This window comes from Natator depressus, chromosome 8 (assembly GCF_965152275.1).
Source record: "Natator depressus isolate rNatDep1 chromosome 8, rNatDep2.hap1, whole genome shotgun sequence".
Classification (NCBI taxonomy): domain Eukaryota; kingdom Metazoa; phylum Chordata; order Testudines; family Cheloniidae; genus Natator; species Natator depressus.
The window spans coordinates 28852489-28865669 of NC_134241.1; the positions used below are offsets into that span (position 1 = coordinate 28852489).

At 42.6% G+C, this 13181-nt stretch overlaps 1 protein-coding gene across 3 annotated transcripts in view; it reads left to right on the forward strand.

Moving 5' to 3' along the window:
- Positions 1 to 13181, forward strand: part of WWC1 (WW and C2 domain containing 1) — a 136031-nt gene that overhangs the window by 52130 nt on the left and 70720 nt on the right. For all 3 annotated transcript variants that reach the window (XM_074960667.1, XM_074960668.1, XM_074960669.1), the window contains one exon: positions 11261 to 11370. In XM_074960667.1, coding sequence (XP_074816768.1) covers positions 11261 to 11370 — 110 coding nt within the window. The remainder of the gene's footprint in view (positions 1 to 11260; positions 11371 to 13181) is intronic.

Genomic DNA, 13181 nt, shown 5'->3' on the forward strand with positions numbered 1-13181 from the left:
GTCTGGGGAACAGCTGGCAACTCTGCATCTGCATGTTTCTGGTGTGGCAAGTGTTCCTGGGATGTGGAAGAGGCGTGAGTGGACTATTTCTACACTTTGACTGTTTTATGGCAGTTGTGAGACCGATAGGGCTCACACTGGGACCATACCAGCCCACGTACAGAGGAGGCACACACTGCTTTCTGCTGTCCTGGAGCTGGAATGAATTGGATCCACAGTAAAACCTGATATTAGCCTCGGTCTCAGTTTCCCTTCTCACAGTGGTATTGTGTTCTATTAAATTGGTGCGTATTCAGCTCTTTCAAGATGAGAAACGCTATACATATGCCATGTCATAGTGGGATATGTTAGGAACACTTAGTTGCATCCATTACTTGGATCTGTGTTATTGACCCTTAGGTAACTGAAAATCTGAGAAGGCATCCTAATGTATCAGTGATTTGGACAGGAGAAAACAAGACTTGCTAAGCTTCCCCAGTTTATACAGCTATTTCACCAGTAAGCAAACCCTTCACTGTAAGTCTGGAAGAAACTGTGAAGTGTTTGTTGCCTGAGAAGTGCCTCTTCCTTCCAGCCACATACAATCTCTCAGAAGGTAGCGCATTTTTGATGGTGCTGGTTTATGTGCAGTGTATGGAGTGAGCTTAATATCTGACTGTGAACTTGTAGGGGCACAGAGAAACTAAAGGAGGGTCTGAGGAGTAGCGGATGAGATGTTAAAGGTCTATCTCAAAGGAGCATCCGTGAATGCATGGCAGTATGCTTGTTCAGTCTTAATCATAGAACAGGGGGAAAGTGTTGACCAAAGTAACCTCATGAGTGTAACTTCATTTGTCATGCAGACGCTGCCTGGAGTAAGGACCTAATCTTGTAGCGCTATCTCCCACAGATAGAAATGGGCCTATAATAGAAATACTATTTTGCTACACACAAAAATCTAAGTGTTACTAACTTCCTCAGATGCTTCTGGGTCTATGCTTGGAAGCCAGAAGCCTGGCTTCAAAACCTCAGTTTGTTTTGCAGGTGGAATTTCTTTACAGAGAAACTTATAGTAATATATGCACTAACAGTATGAAAGGTAGATGGACAGGTGGGAAGGTAAGAGCCCACCTTCCAAGTGGAATAACACTTACATGAGTCAGTTGGTAGAGTCCTTTAAGAATGTGTGTGTAGGGTGGGAAGGAATGGAATCTTCAGTATAGTTCCTGCTGTAGGAATGGTTACCACAGGGACGTTTCACATAGTGAGACATAAGGACAAACAAGGTTTGACTCTGATTCTGAGAGCTTCAGAGACTACCTAAGACTACTAATAACTGTCAGCGGTGATCTCTGTGTTCAAATCAAAGAGTAAGTTTCCAAAAAGGAGAATTCTGCAATTTTACCTTGACATGAGCTGTCCAAGTATTGTGCAAAAATGACATGTCGGTAACTGAAAAGAGCCTCACCTTGTAAATGCCTCATTAAATTCCTGTTGCATAATGACTGTGCTTAAGGAGAGAGACACCATCAACTTAAAACTACACTTGTCTGAAAGCTTGCCTATCACGCTATAGCGACAAAATAACTGCAAATATCCCTATATCTGACGGAAGAGAGAACATTTTTTCCCTTCCTTTTTTACATTTAGTTTATTTCATGAATCTGGCTATACAAAATACGGTCAAGTTCAGTTTCCACTATATAGATAATACCCCCTCCCCTCTGCACCTTTCAAACAGTAACAGGGGAGAGGAAAAACAGATGAAAATTAGGAAACTCCTAAGTTTCATTAAAGTCACAAATATGTAAGGGGAGTAATAGCGGGCAGATGTAGTACCTGAAACAAAACTAGGTTTATTTTGTCAGCTTTAAACTATTTCCATCTTGAGGTATCTATACTTGTGTCTGAATCTATAATAATGCCCTTCAGTATAAGAAATACGTCCTTATCTTGATACACCTCTCAGATGAACAGGAGGCTGGAGAGGGCAGTTTGTACTTTTTACACCTTGCCTAGGGACAGTAGCTTCAAACTCTCTGGTCACATATATGTAAGAGCCTTGTAAGTGGATGATACCTGAATCCATGCATCTTGCAGATGCTCTAATCCTGCATAGTTTGTGGACTGTGCTGGCCATCTCCAGATCTCCCAGCAGATCTGGGGATGTAAATGGCTTGTACTGCTGCAAATGGATTTTCCACAGCTGGGGGACTTGAGCCTGGGTTCCCAGGTCAGAAGTCAAGGTATGAATCACATCCACTATCTTTAATATAAAAACAGGAATGTTTTGTAGCTTCTTCATACTGGACTTCTCACCATTGTAGATATGGTATTTTATTATTGGTCATATTGTCTCATCTCAAACATCTGTTTACACCTATTTTCAAATGTCTGTATTAATCACAGAATTGTAGGACTGGAATGGACCTCGAGAGGTCGTCTTGTCCAGTCCCCTGCACACATGGCAGGACCAAGTATTATCTAGACCATCCCTGACAAGTGTCTCACTTGCTCTTAAAAATCTCCAATGATGGCGGTTCCACAACCTCTGTAGGCAATTTATTCCAATGCTTAACTACCCTGACAGTTAGGAAGTTTTTCCTAATGTCCAATGTAAACCGCCCTTGCTGCAATTTAGCCCATTGCTTCTTGACCTATCCTCAGAGGTTAAGGAGAACAATTTTTCTCCCTCCTCCTTGTAACAACCTTTTATGTATTTGAAAACTGTTACCATGTCCCCTCTTGGTCCTGTCTTCTCCACACTAAACCAATTTTTTTCAATCTTCTCTCATAGGTCATATTTTCTAGACCTTTAATCATTTTTGTTGCTCTTCTCTGGACTTTCTCCAATTTGTCCACATCTTTCCTGAAATGTGGTGCCCAGAACTGGAAACAATATTCCAACTGAGGCCTAGTCAGTGTGGAGTAGAGCGGAAGAATTACTTCTCGTGTCTTGCTTACAACACTGCTGCTAATACATCCCAGAATGATGTTTGCTTTTTTTGCAACAGTGTTACACTGTTGAATCATATTTAGCTTGTGATCCACAATGATCCCTAGATTCCTTTCCACAGTACTCCTTTCTAGGCATTCATTTCCCATTTTATATGTGTGCAACTGATTGTTTCTTCCTAAGTGGAGTACTTTGCAATTGTCCTTATTGAATTTCATCCTGTTTACTTCAGGCCATTTCTCCAGTTTGTCCAGGACATTTTTGAATTTTAATCCTATCCTCCAAAGCATTTGCAACCCCTCCCAGCTTGGTATTGTCCACAAACTTTATAAGTGTACTCTCTATGTCATTATCTAAATCATTCATGAAAATATTTGAACAGAACTGGACCCAGAACAGATCCCTGTGGGACCCCACCTGTTTGTTAGACTCAGACCTGAACAAAATCCCCAGTCCAAACATCCTGGACCCTGGGAAAGGTATGAACTGTAGCTTGCTCCTGTTTTAAAAAAGAGGTTGACCCAAAACCTCAGATCCAATCACACCCTGAACTTTAGAGGAGTACAATTCAGAACTTTGCTTCTGAGGCCCCTCGAAGATGCATAGTAGAAATTTAATTTGTAAGATATACTTTGCACCTGCAGGACACATTCCACTGGAGAATCTAAAGCACTTTACAAGCATTAATTTAGCCTGGTAGCACCCTTGTGTGGTCGGTACAGCATTTAGTAGTATGCCCATTTCATAGATAGAGAAACTGAGGGTTAGAAATTCAGGTCACTTGCCTAAAGTAATATAAGAAGACAATGGCAGACATTGGAACAAGAGACAGGGAGTCAGGTTTCCAAGCTTCTTCTAATTAAACACATCCTTATGTTCAATGGAAAATAGTGCATGCAGGTCTCTAGAACAGTGTATGAATATTGTAAGATCATGTATAGATTTTGAGCTTGATCTGCATGATGTAAACAAGTTGCTAAATAATCATTGCTTTTAAACCTATTTGTTAGATTAAGCCTGTATTACTAATCAAGTAAACCACTGGAAAGACTATTTTGAGGTTGCTGAGTGACTCTTTTTTGTGAGTGCTAAACATAGTTTTCACAAATAATTGAGGTTTATTGATAGAACGATTTGACTTCCTCCAGGTTCTGAATTGTCACTAAGCAAGTGTTCTGCTTATCATCCATAATGAATCGACTACCAGTGGTGAAAAAGCCTCTTTTGCCTTGGTTTGGATTGAGCAGAGAAAAACCACCCACCCAGGAGGAACAAAGGAATATAATAATACACAATGGCCCTAATAAAGCATCCAGTAATGTCATTCTTCCACGTTTCCCAAACCTGTATGGAGATGGGAGCCCATCCACTAGAGGCTTTCATATTCAGCCATTATGGGGTAAATTACCAGAAAATAAGCATGCAGTGAACAATTTAGGAAATGGGTCACCTTTCAAACTTATTATTTCAGCCATAAATAAATCCAGGGAAACTTTTAAATTCTTGATAGAAAGGTATAGGAGTGCAGCCTCCTAGAGCATCATTCTTTTAAAGGAATGCCTACCTGGATTGTCCCTATTTAAAAGGGGAACGGTGTCTGCTTAGTAACAGTGTGAATGCTCTCTCAAAGCCTGGAGGTAAAGGAGTGCCATTCTGAGACTTGTTGTGCAATCTGAATTATGGCAAGCATGCATGTGAATTACCCAAGGCAATAAGGAAAGGCCAACGCAATTTCTTGTTTAAGCTTGAATGAGAAGAATAATTAAGCTTGTAGCTTATGTTTTAAAATGTGACTTTTAGGATCCTGCCATCTTGCTAGTCTCTGGTTTGTGGACCAAGGGATTGGAGGGGATGCAAAGAGCCCTAAACCTATGAGAAGAGAGGGAGGAGCCAACAGACCATGCTGACTTCTTCTTTCACAGGGAATTCTTCATACCTGTTCTGCACAGGTGGGGCTGTAAAGGGGGGATGCTGAGCCAAGAAGAGGGTGAGAGTGGGAAGTAGCCTCTGTTTATTTCTCATTATTATATATCTTTCTAAAAGTTGAAGGGTATATTAAATACTTTTACAATTATTTTACGGGGTTTCTATTTGAGAAGAGAGAGTACTAGCTTCTGTTGAGATGATTTTTCCTGAGTTAATTTGGAAACCATAAATATTTAAGTAAAATGTGATGTTCATATTGAGGACTGGAACTGGAGGACCCTGACAAATGCTTTTGTATATCTAAAGTGGGGTTCACAGGGTAGTATATGTACATTTCCGTTGTCACATTGTCCCCTTTCATCATATTATGCTGTATTAATCCTGTTCAGATTAAACCCTTCATTATTAGAAGTCTGTATTTTGATTAACAGCATCTTTGTACTCAATGGGAATTTTGCCCTAGTGAGGGCTGCAAGACTGGGTCTTTGGGGCCAGATTAATGCCTGTGTTGGGAGAGAGGGAACGCTGGTTGGACCTCTCAGTATTGTCTGCTGCTGAGAGCCAAGGCAAGGCTAAAGCCTCTCTGGGGATGCTCTAATTTGGACCTCCTACAATAATAATCTGTGTTGTATTTGCAGCAGGAGGTAACTGTCAGGGTGTGGTCATGCTCCCTCCAGTTCAACTCGCAGGGGCCCTTGGGCCAAAGCGTTTTCAGAGACAGTGCACAGCTGTTGGAACTAGCTCTGCACTGGGCTGTGAACTGCTCTGCACCTGTGTACCCCTCTGTGCCAGCATAGCATAGCTGGTGTGAAGTGGCTGCACTGACCTCAAATATATCCCTGGGCATGTAAGGCCCATAGTCACTGAGGAGAGAATTAGACATTTTCTTGTGAAATGAAGTCAAAATATTTAATGCTGCTGCTTTTTATAGCTAATGACATTTTCACTTTAACCTTTTGGAATTTAGTAGAAGCAGATGCAGTTGTAAGAATGAAAAATGAAAGATATCACTTTAGCTTACACAGAGATTGCCAGCATGCTTGGAGCAGAGGGGTCTTTTCCACCTATTTTAAGATACTGTACTTGGTTTTAGATAACTGATTATGATTAATTGTTAATCAGGACCTATTTTTGCCTTCTTAAATGTCTCTGGCCTAGTTGGTTTAATTGGGTGGAGAAGAATGCAAATATTAGTATCTTTTTTATAACATTCAGCATGTGTATATGGCGCTTTAAGACAATTGCCATCTGATACAAACATGAAAAAAGTAAGCTGTAAAATGACTGTAACTACACTAAACTCATCCCATTTTAAGGAACTGTAGATGGCCCAATGTTCAGGGCTTAAATGGAATCTTGGGCCTTGAGTGAGTTCTAAGGAATTTTACTTAAATCTCCTGATGTTAGTTGGGGTGAACTTCTGTACATATCAGTGGCATAGCTAGCATGAGACGTTTGGGTGGGCCCCGACTTCGGGTGGGCGGGCAATGGTGGAGGGCAGGAGGAGGGAGAGTAGGAATGATCAGGGGGCCCGCCTGTGTCCACCCCCTCTAGTCCAGCCAGCCTTGTGGGGGACAATGGATGCTCTATCCAGGGGCTCCCGGGGGCCCCACACGTGCACCCATCTCTGGGAGGAGATGCCACTCTCCATCGTGCATGGCTCCCGGCACCTATCCCCATCGCACCGCCACACGCCAGGCCCGGTTCCCCGAGGTGGCAGGCCTACGTTTTTGATAACAGTTGCTGCTGGGCGGGCCGGCTGGCCACTCTCCTCCTGCTGCGGAGTGCATGGTATGCGCATCAGGCACTCCACTGCTATGCCGCTGCTGTCCCTCTCCCTCTGGACATGCTGGGGAGTGGGGTGCGTGCATCCGGTGTGCAGCATCCTCCAGATCTGCTGGGACGGGAGCAGAGCTGGTGCGGGGGTAGGGGGGTGGGCTTGGATGCTAAGTGCATGGGCCCACCAGACCCACCCATAGCTAAGCCCCAGTACATATATGTATTAAATTTTGTTATTCATTTAATGAATAATTTATATTCAAATCTAATATCCAAATCTAATCTGAATTTTTGGTGCCCAAGGAATGCAAGATGGGATCTGTGCAGGGAAAAGAAAACATTCACAAAGCAAATGAGCCATGAAGTGCAGAGTAGTGTAACACTGTAAAGCAAAACACATAATGAAATGAAGAGGAAAACTGTTGTATAGAAACATTACAGCAATCAAACAGGTTATTTTAAAGGAATACAATAGTTTTGTTTCAGCAAAACGTTTCTGATTTTTTTTTTTAATTAAACTGATCTCTTTTGGTTCATCTGGCAGGTTGGTAAAGGCTTATTTGTTAAACATTGCAAAGTTTATTGAGGAAACCAATAAAGCAAGAAAAAAATTCTAGATTTATTCTGAATAGCTGCTGGAGGGTCAACTCAGTGACTGAATGGAGATAGTCTGACACCTTTGTGTTTTAAATGTTTCATAGGGCCATGTCCTCCCCTGCATGTGCTGTTTCTGCCTAGGAAATAGGGAAACTTCCTTTACATTCTCTCATTTGGGGGTGTCTTTTTGGGCAGAAGTAATGTTGCCCAAATCTCACCCAAGATCCCTGAAGGCCGGAGCCATCTATGTGCAGGCCTTATTTCCATGCTGGCTCTCAACTTCCTCCAGGCCTTAGTAGCATAGTTCCTGTGAGAACCGTATCTCCAGATGGTTTAACCCTTTGGCTTAGATCCCTCCCAGTAATGGAAGTTCTGCAGCCTGGAGAAGGATGGCAAGTACAGTGAGCTGCAGTGGAGAGGGAATAGCAGTGGAGAGGGCAAATGATGGTGCAGAGTGGTTCCCTGTGTGTGGAGGAGGGTACCATGCCACAGAATTTGGTGCTTTTTCCTCCTCAATGGTCCTTAGTTTTGCCAGCTTTTTGTCTCCTCTGCCCATGCTGAGAGGGCTGATGTGTCCTAAAGTGATTAACTTCCAAAAATCTGATTAGATAGTGTGTCTTATGACTTCTCTAAACATTTCTGAAGTCCAGTTGAATATAATTATACATGGGAGCCAGTTTATTTTGGAAAGAATATTCCATTTCTATCCTCCCTTGCTTTGTGGATAGGAAATGATAGTGATGTGCTAGCTATGACTATGGGGTTATAACGTGGTGAGGTTATAACTCCATAGTCATAGCTGATGGACTGCTGAAACACCATAAAATCTTCTGGGTAAACATGTAAGTTTCAGAAATAAAATAACTTGACTCAAAGGTACAACATTGCAGCCAAGGTTAGGAGAATAAAATCTCATATTGATAATATCATGAAGTTGCTTTGGACATATTTCTTTGTTTTAAAATATTTGTAATAGAATTTTACAGCTGTTTACCTGGTGATTTATAGCAATCCTTTACTGATGTGAATACTTGAAATCTATTTGCATGCTTTGAGTTTTGCTAGGAGTACTTATTTAACAATTTGCTATAGCAGACTGACTGCTTCAAGGGAACACATCTAATAAGGTTAAACTAAAATGCAACAGAGATTAGGCTTAGAGACCTTCTTGTTGTCTTACATAGCTTTTATATGGGATCAAGGTTCGGGATCTGGAAACCTGTGAGACGTAGACAGTGACCAACTGTATTTTTTTCCTTGTCAAACATATTTTAAATGTTGGTTTTACCAGGCACATAAAAATGCTCGTTTGTTCTAAAGTGCTCCTCTATTCTGAAAAGATAAAATATCCGGGATGGGAGAAATGACGTTCCTTGTCTGTCCCCCAGTGACTCTACATTAAATTTGCTCAGTTTACAAGTAAAGATGTTACCTATCTAGCCAGCCTTGCAAACTTGCCCGTGGATCTGAAAGCCGTGCTGGGTTCATCCAGGCTCTTGTCTCACACCGGTAGTAAAAGTTGTGTAATAGGAATATAGTTAATATATCTGTTAATGTGTGAGCCAGATTAGAATCCAGCTCACTCTCCCTGCTAGCTCTGCACAGCAACAGGTGTAAAATGCAGTACAAATGACTTCACTGACTAAACTCAGTAGAACTGACTCTAAATGTTTTCAGGGAGTAGGTATGTTGGGTGTATTCTCTATATAGCTGCTTTTCTGACCATAACTGTACTTCAGTATAGATCACAGGTAGACTCTACTAGAAAAGCTAATAAGAATAGTTCTTACTGAAGTACATTAGAACGGCCATACTGGACTAGACCAGCGGTCCATTTACCTCAGTATCCTGCTTCTGACAGTGACCAGTGTCAGGTGCCTCAGAGGGAATGAAGAGAACAGGGCAATTTTGAGTGATCCATCCCCTGTTGTCCAATCCCAGCTTTTGGCAGTTGGAAGTTAGGGATACCCATCACGGAAAGTTGTGTCCCAGATCACCTAGGCTAATAACCATGGATGGACCTATCCGCCATTAAATTCTCTAATTCTTTTTTTGAACCCAGTTATACTTTTGGCCTTCTCAACATCCCATAGCAATGAGTTCCACAAGTTGACTATGCATTGTGTGAAAAAATACTGCCTTGCGTTTGTTTTAAACTTGCTGCCTATTATTGTCATTGGGTGACCCCCTGGTTCTTGTGTTATGTGAAGGGATAAATAACACTTCCCTGTTCACTTTCTCCATACCATTCATGATTTTATAGACCTCTGTCATATTCCTCCTTAACTGTCTGTTTTTTAAACTGAACAGTCCCAGTCTTTTTAATCTCTCCTCATCTGGAACCTGTTTCATACCCCTAATAATTTTTGTTGCCCTTCTCTCTACTTTTTCCAGTTCTAATTGTATCTTTTTAGAGATAGGGCGACCAGAACTGCACGCAGTACTCAAGATATGAGTGTACCATGAATTTAAATTGTCTGTCTCTTTCCTGATGGTTCCTAACATTATTTCTTTTTTTACTGCTGCTGCACATTGAGCAGATGTTTTCAAAAAGCTACCCACGATGACTCTCAGATCTCTTTCTTGAGTGATAACAGCTAATTTAGACCCCTTCATTTTGTATGTATAGTTGGGATTATGTTTTCCAGCATGCATTACTTTTCATTTATCGACACTGAATTTCATCTGCCATTTTGTTGCTCAGTCACCCAGTTTAGTGAGTTCTGTTCGTGACTCTTTGCAGTCTGCTTTGGACTAAACTATCTTGAATAATTTTGTATCACTGGCAAATTTTGCCACTTCACTGTTCACCCTGTTTTCCAGATCATTTGTGAACATTTTGAACAGCACAGGCCCCAATACATATCCTTGGGGGACCCTGCTATTTATCTCTCTCCATTATGAAAACTGACCTTTTATTCCTGTCCTTTGTTTCCTGTTAGAGTTTAACCAGCTACTGATCCATGAGAGAACTTTCCCTCTTATCCCATGACTCCTTACTTTGCTTAAGAGCCTTTGGTATGGGGACCTTGTCAAAGGCTTTCTGAAAGTCCAAGTACACTATATCCACTGGATCATCTTTGTTCACATGCTTGTTGACACCCTCAAAGACGTCTAATATATTGGTGAGGCATGATTTCCCCTCACAAAGCCATGTTGACTCTTTCCCAACATATTGTGGGGATATTGTATATATTTATACTGTAATCGCTAGTATCACCTCTAGAGCCTTTTTAAAAAATTGGCGTTACATTAGCTATTCTCCAGTCATCTGGTACAGAGGCCGATTTTAAGTGATAGGTTACATACCTCAGTTAGTAGTTCTGCAGTTTCATATTTGAGTTTCTTCAGAACTCTTGGGTGAATACCATCTGGTCCTGGTGACTTACTACTGTTCAATTTATCAATTTGTTCCAAAATTTCTATTGACATCTCAGTCTAGGACAGTTCCTCAGATTTGTCTGCTTAAAAGAATAAAAAGAACTTCACTTTTCAATTAGTTGTATTACACATTTTTGTAAAACTAATCTAATTTAATGTCATTCGTAAAACAGAATTTATTGCCATGCAATGACTGGCATCATATGGCAAATGGTCCCACATTCCTCACCTCCTTACTATTGATTAGGCAGCTTTAACTATTCACACTTTGTAATTCACATTTCTCATCTTGCTCCTACTTGTCTACAATTTTTTTTTTTGAATGCATGACTCGCCCGCAAAGAGTCTTCAGTCTTTCAATTATGGGAGCAGAACTGTTTCTGGCAAAGTTCTTAATGTTCTCCTGTTGAATGAGTACTGGCTGAACCAGACTGGGGCTGGGAATTTTGTCAGAAAGTGAATTAATCTTGCTGTTAATTTAGACAGAAAGAACAACTTGTGTACGATCACTAAAAAAATGAAACCTTTAAAATGTAGGCTTCCATTATTTTCCCATTGACTCTTTTCAAGAAGGGCTAATATATTTTTAAAGCACTTAGCTGGAAATTTAGTGTGTAAAATCAATTTTGTTTTGCCTTTCAGGTATACTAAACCACTAACCTTTGCTGACTGCATTAGTGATGAATTGCCATTAGGATGGGAAGAAGCTTATGACCCGCAAGTTGGAGTTTATTACGTAGACCACAATAGCAGTAAGTGGTATATGTTTTGCAATATATTATTGTGTATAGTCCACTTATTTACCGATTCATTTTGCATACATTATCATAGCATATTAGAAATAAGCTCCAATAGCCAAACAACATGATCACCACAAATAGACCACTCCCTGCACCTTGACTCCACCCAGAAGACCTAAATCTCCAGGAGCTGGATTCTCCCTCTTGCAGGATGCAAATATCTCCTTAGGACAGAGGTGGGCAAATTACGGCCACGGGCCACATCTGGCCTGCGGGACCCTCCTGCCCGGCCCTGAGCTCCTGGCTTGGGAGGCTAGCCCCAGCCCCTCCCCCGCTGTCCTCCCTCCCCTGCAGCCTCAGCGCACCACGCTGCCGGTGCAATGCTGCGGGTGGCCAGGCAGCACAGTTGCAGAGCCGCAGCCTGAGCCGGTGCACTGGGCGGCACAGCTGTAGCGCTGCCAGCCACTGGTGCTCCAGGCAGTGTCTTAAGGGGGCAGGGAGCAGGGGGGGAGTGGGGGTGGGAGGGTTGGATAGAGGGTAGGGGAGTTGGGGGTGGTGGTCAGGGGACAGGGGTGTGAATGGGGCAGGGATTCCGGGGGGGGCAGTCAGGAAGGAGGTGGGGGGTTGGATTGGGTGGCGGGGGACAGTCGGGGGGGGGGTGTCCGGGGGTGGTGGATGGGGTAGGAGTCCCGGGGGGGCCGTCAGGGGACAGGGTGGGTTGGATGGGGCAGGAGTCCCGGGGGAGCTGTCAGGGGTGAGAAGCGCGGGTGGGGGGGAGTCAGCTAGGAGGCGGGGGCTGGGCCATGCCTGGCTGTTTGGGAAGACACAGCCTCCCCTAACCGGCCAGCCATACAATTTTGGAAACCCAATGTGGCCCTCAGGCCAAAAAGTTTGCCTGCCCCTGCCTTAGGAGTTGCATTCATAGTGTGAAGGGGAGAATTGGGCCTCTGCAGTTCATCAGCCTCTATATGCTACAAATGGGTTATCACTCCCCAGCTGATGAAAAGACCAAGTTCCTAAAGGACCTGGGTGCTGAGGATGGGAGTCCACTCTCTGGGTGAAATTCACCTCCGTGCAGAGGGTCAGCTCAAAGCACTTAAATGGTGCAAAGACCTTGTGCTTACCTCCACACAAGGCTGAATTTCACCCATTGTCTCTAAATACTTCTAGGGGTTCTGTAAGTGTATGGGGGAGGTGTTTGCTTAATACAGCTCTTCATTCTCTCTCTTCAGAAGCAAAACTTTTAGTAAAGTAGATTTGGAATATAGTAAAATGGTACACCATCTTGAGATTGTTAATATTTGTAGTTTTCATGCAGTTTCATTCTCAGCACTAAGAGGCTAAGCCTCTGGATGCCCTCTTGGTAAGGCTGCTCCATGGGCCCAAAGTATTGTGCATTACAAGAAGCTTAGACGGCTTTCAGAGAAATTGAGTGCAAACATGCATATTTATTTCAAAGTACAGTAGCTGGTGTGACAGGGTCGGGCCAGATGGCTACAGGAGAGTAATAGAAGGCAGATATATTAGCCCCAGGCTAAGTAGGTCCCTTTTCCCTGGGTAAGGTAACAGGGAATGTTTTTGAAATTGATAGACAGCAGATTTAATACAAACAAAAGGAAGTACCTTTCACACAACAGACAACTAACCTGTGGAACTTATTGCCATGGGATGTTGTGATGTCCAAACATATAACGTGGTGTGACAGGGTCGGGCCAGATGGCTACAGGAGAGTAATAGAAGGCAGATATATTAGCCCCAGGCTAAGTAGGTCCCTTTTCCCTGGGTAAGGTAACAGGGAATGTTTTTGAAATTGATAGACAGCA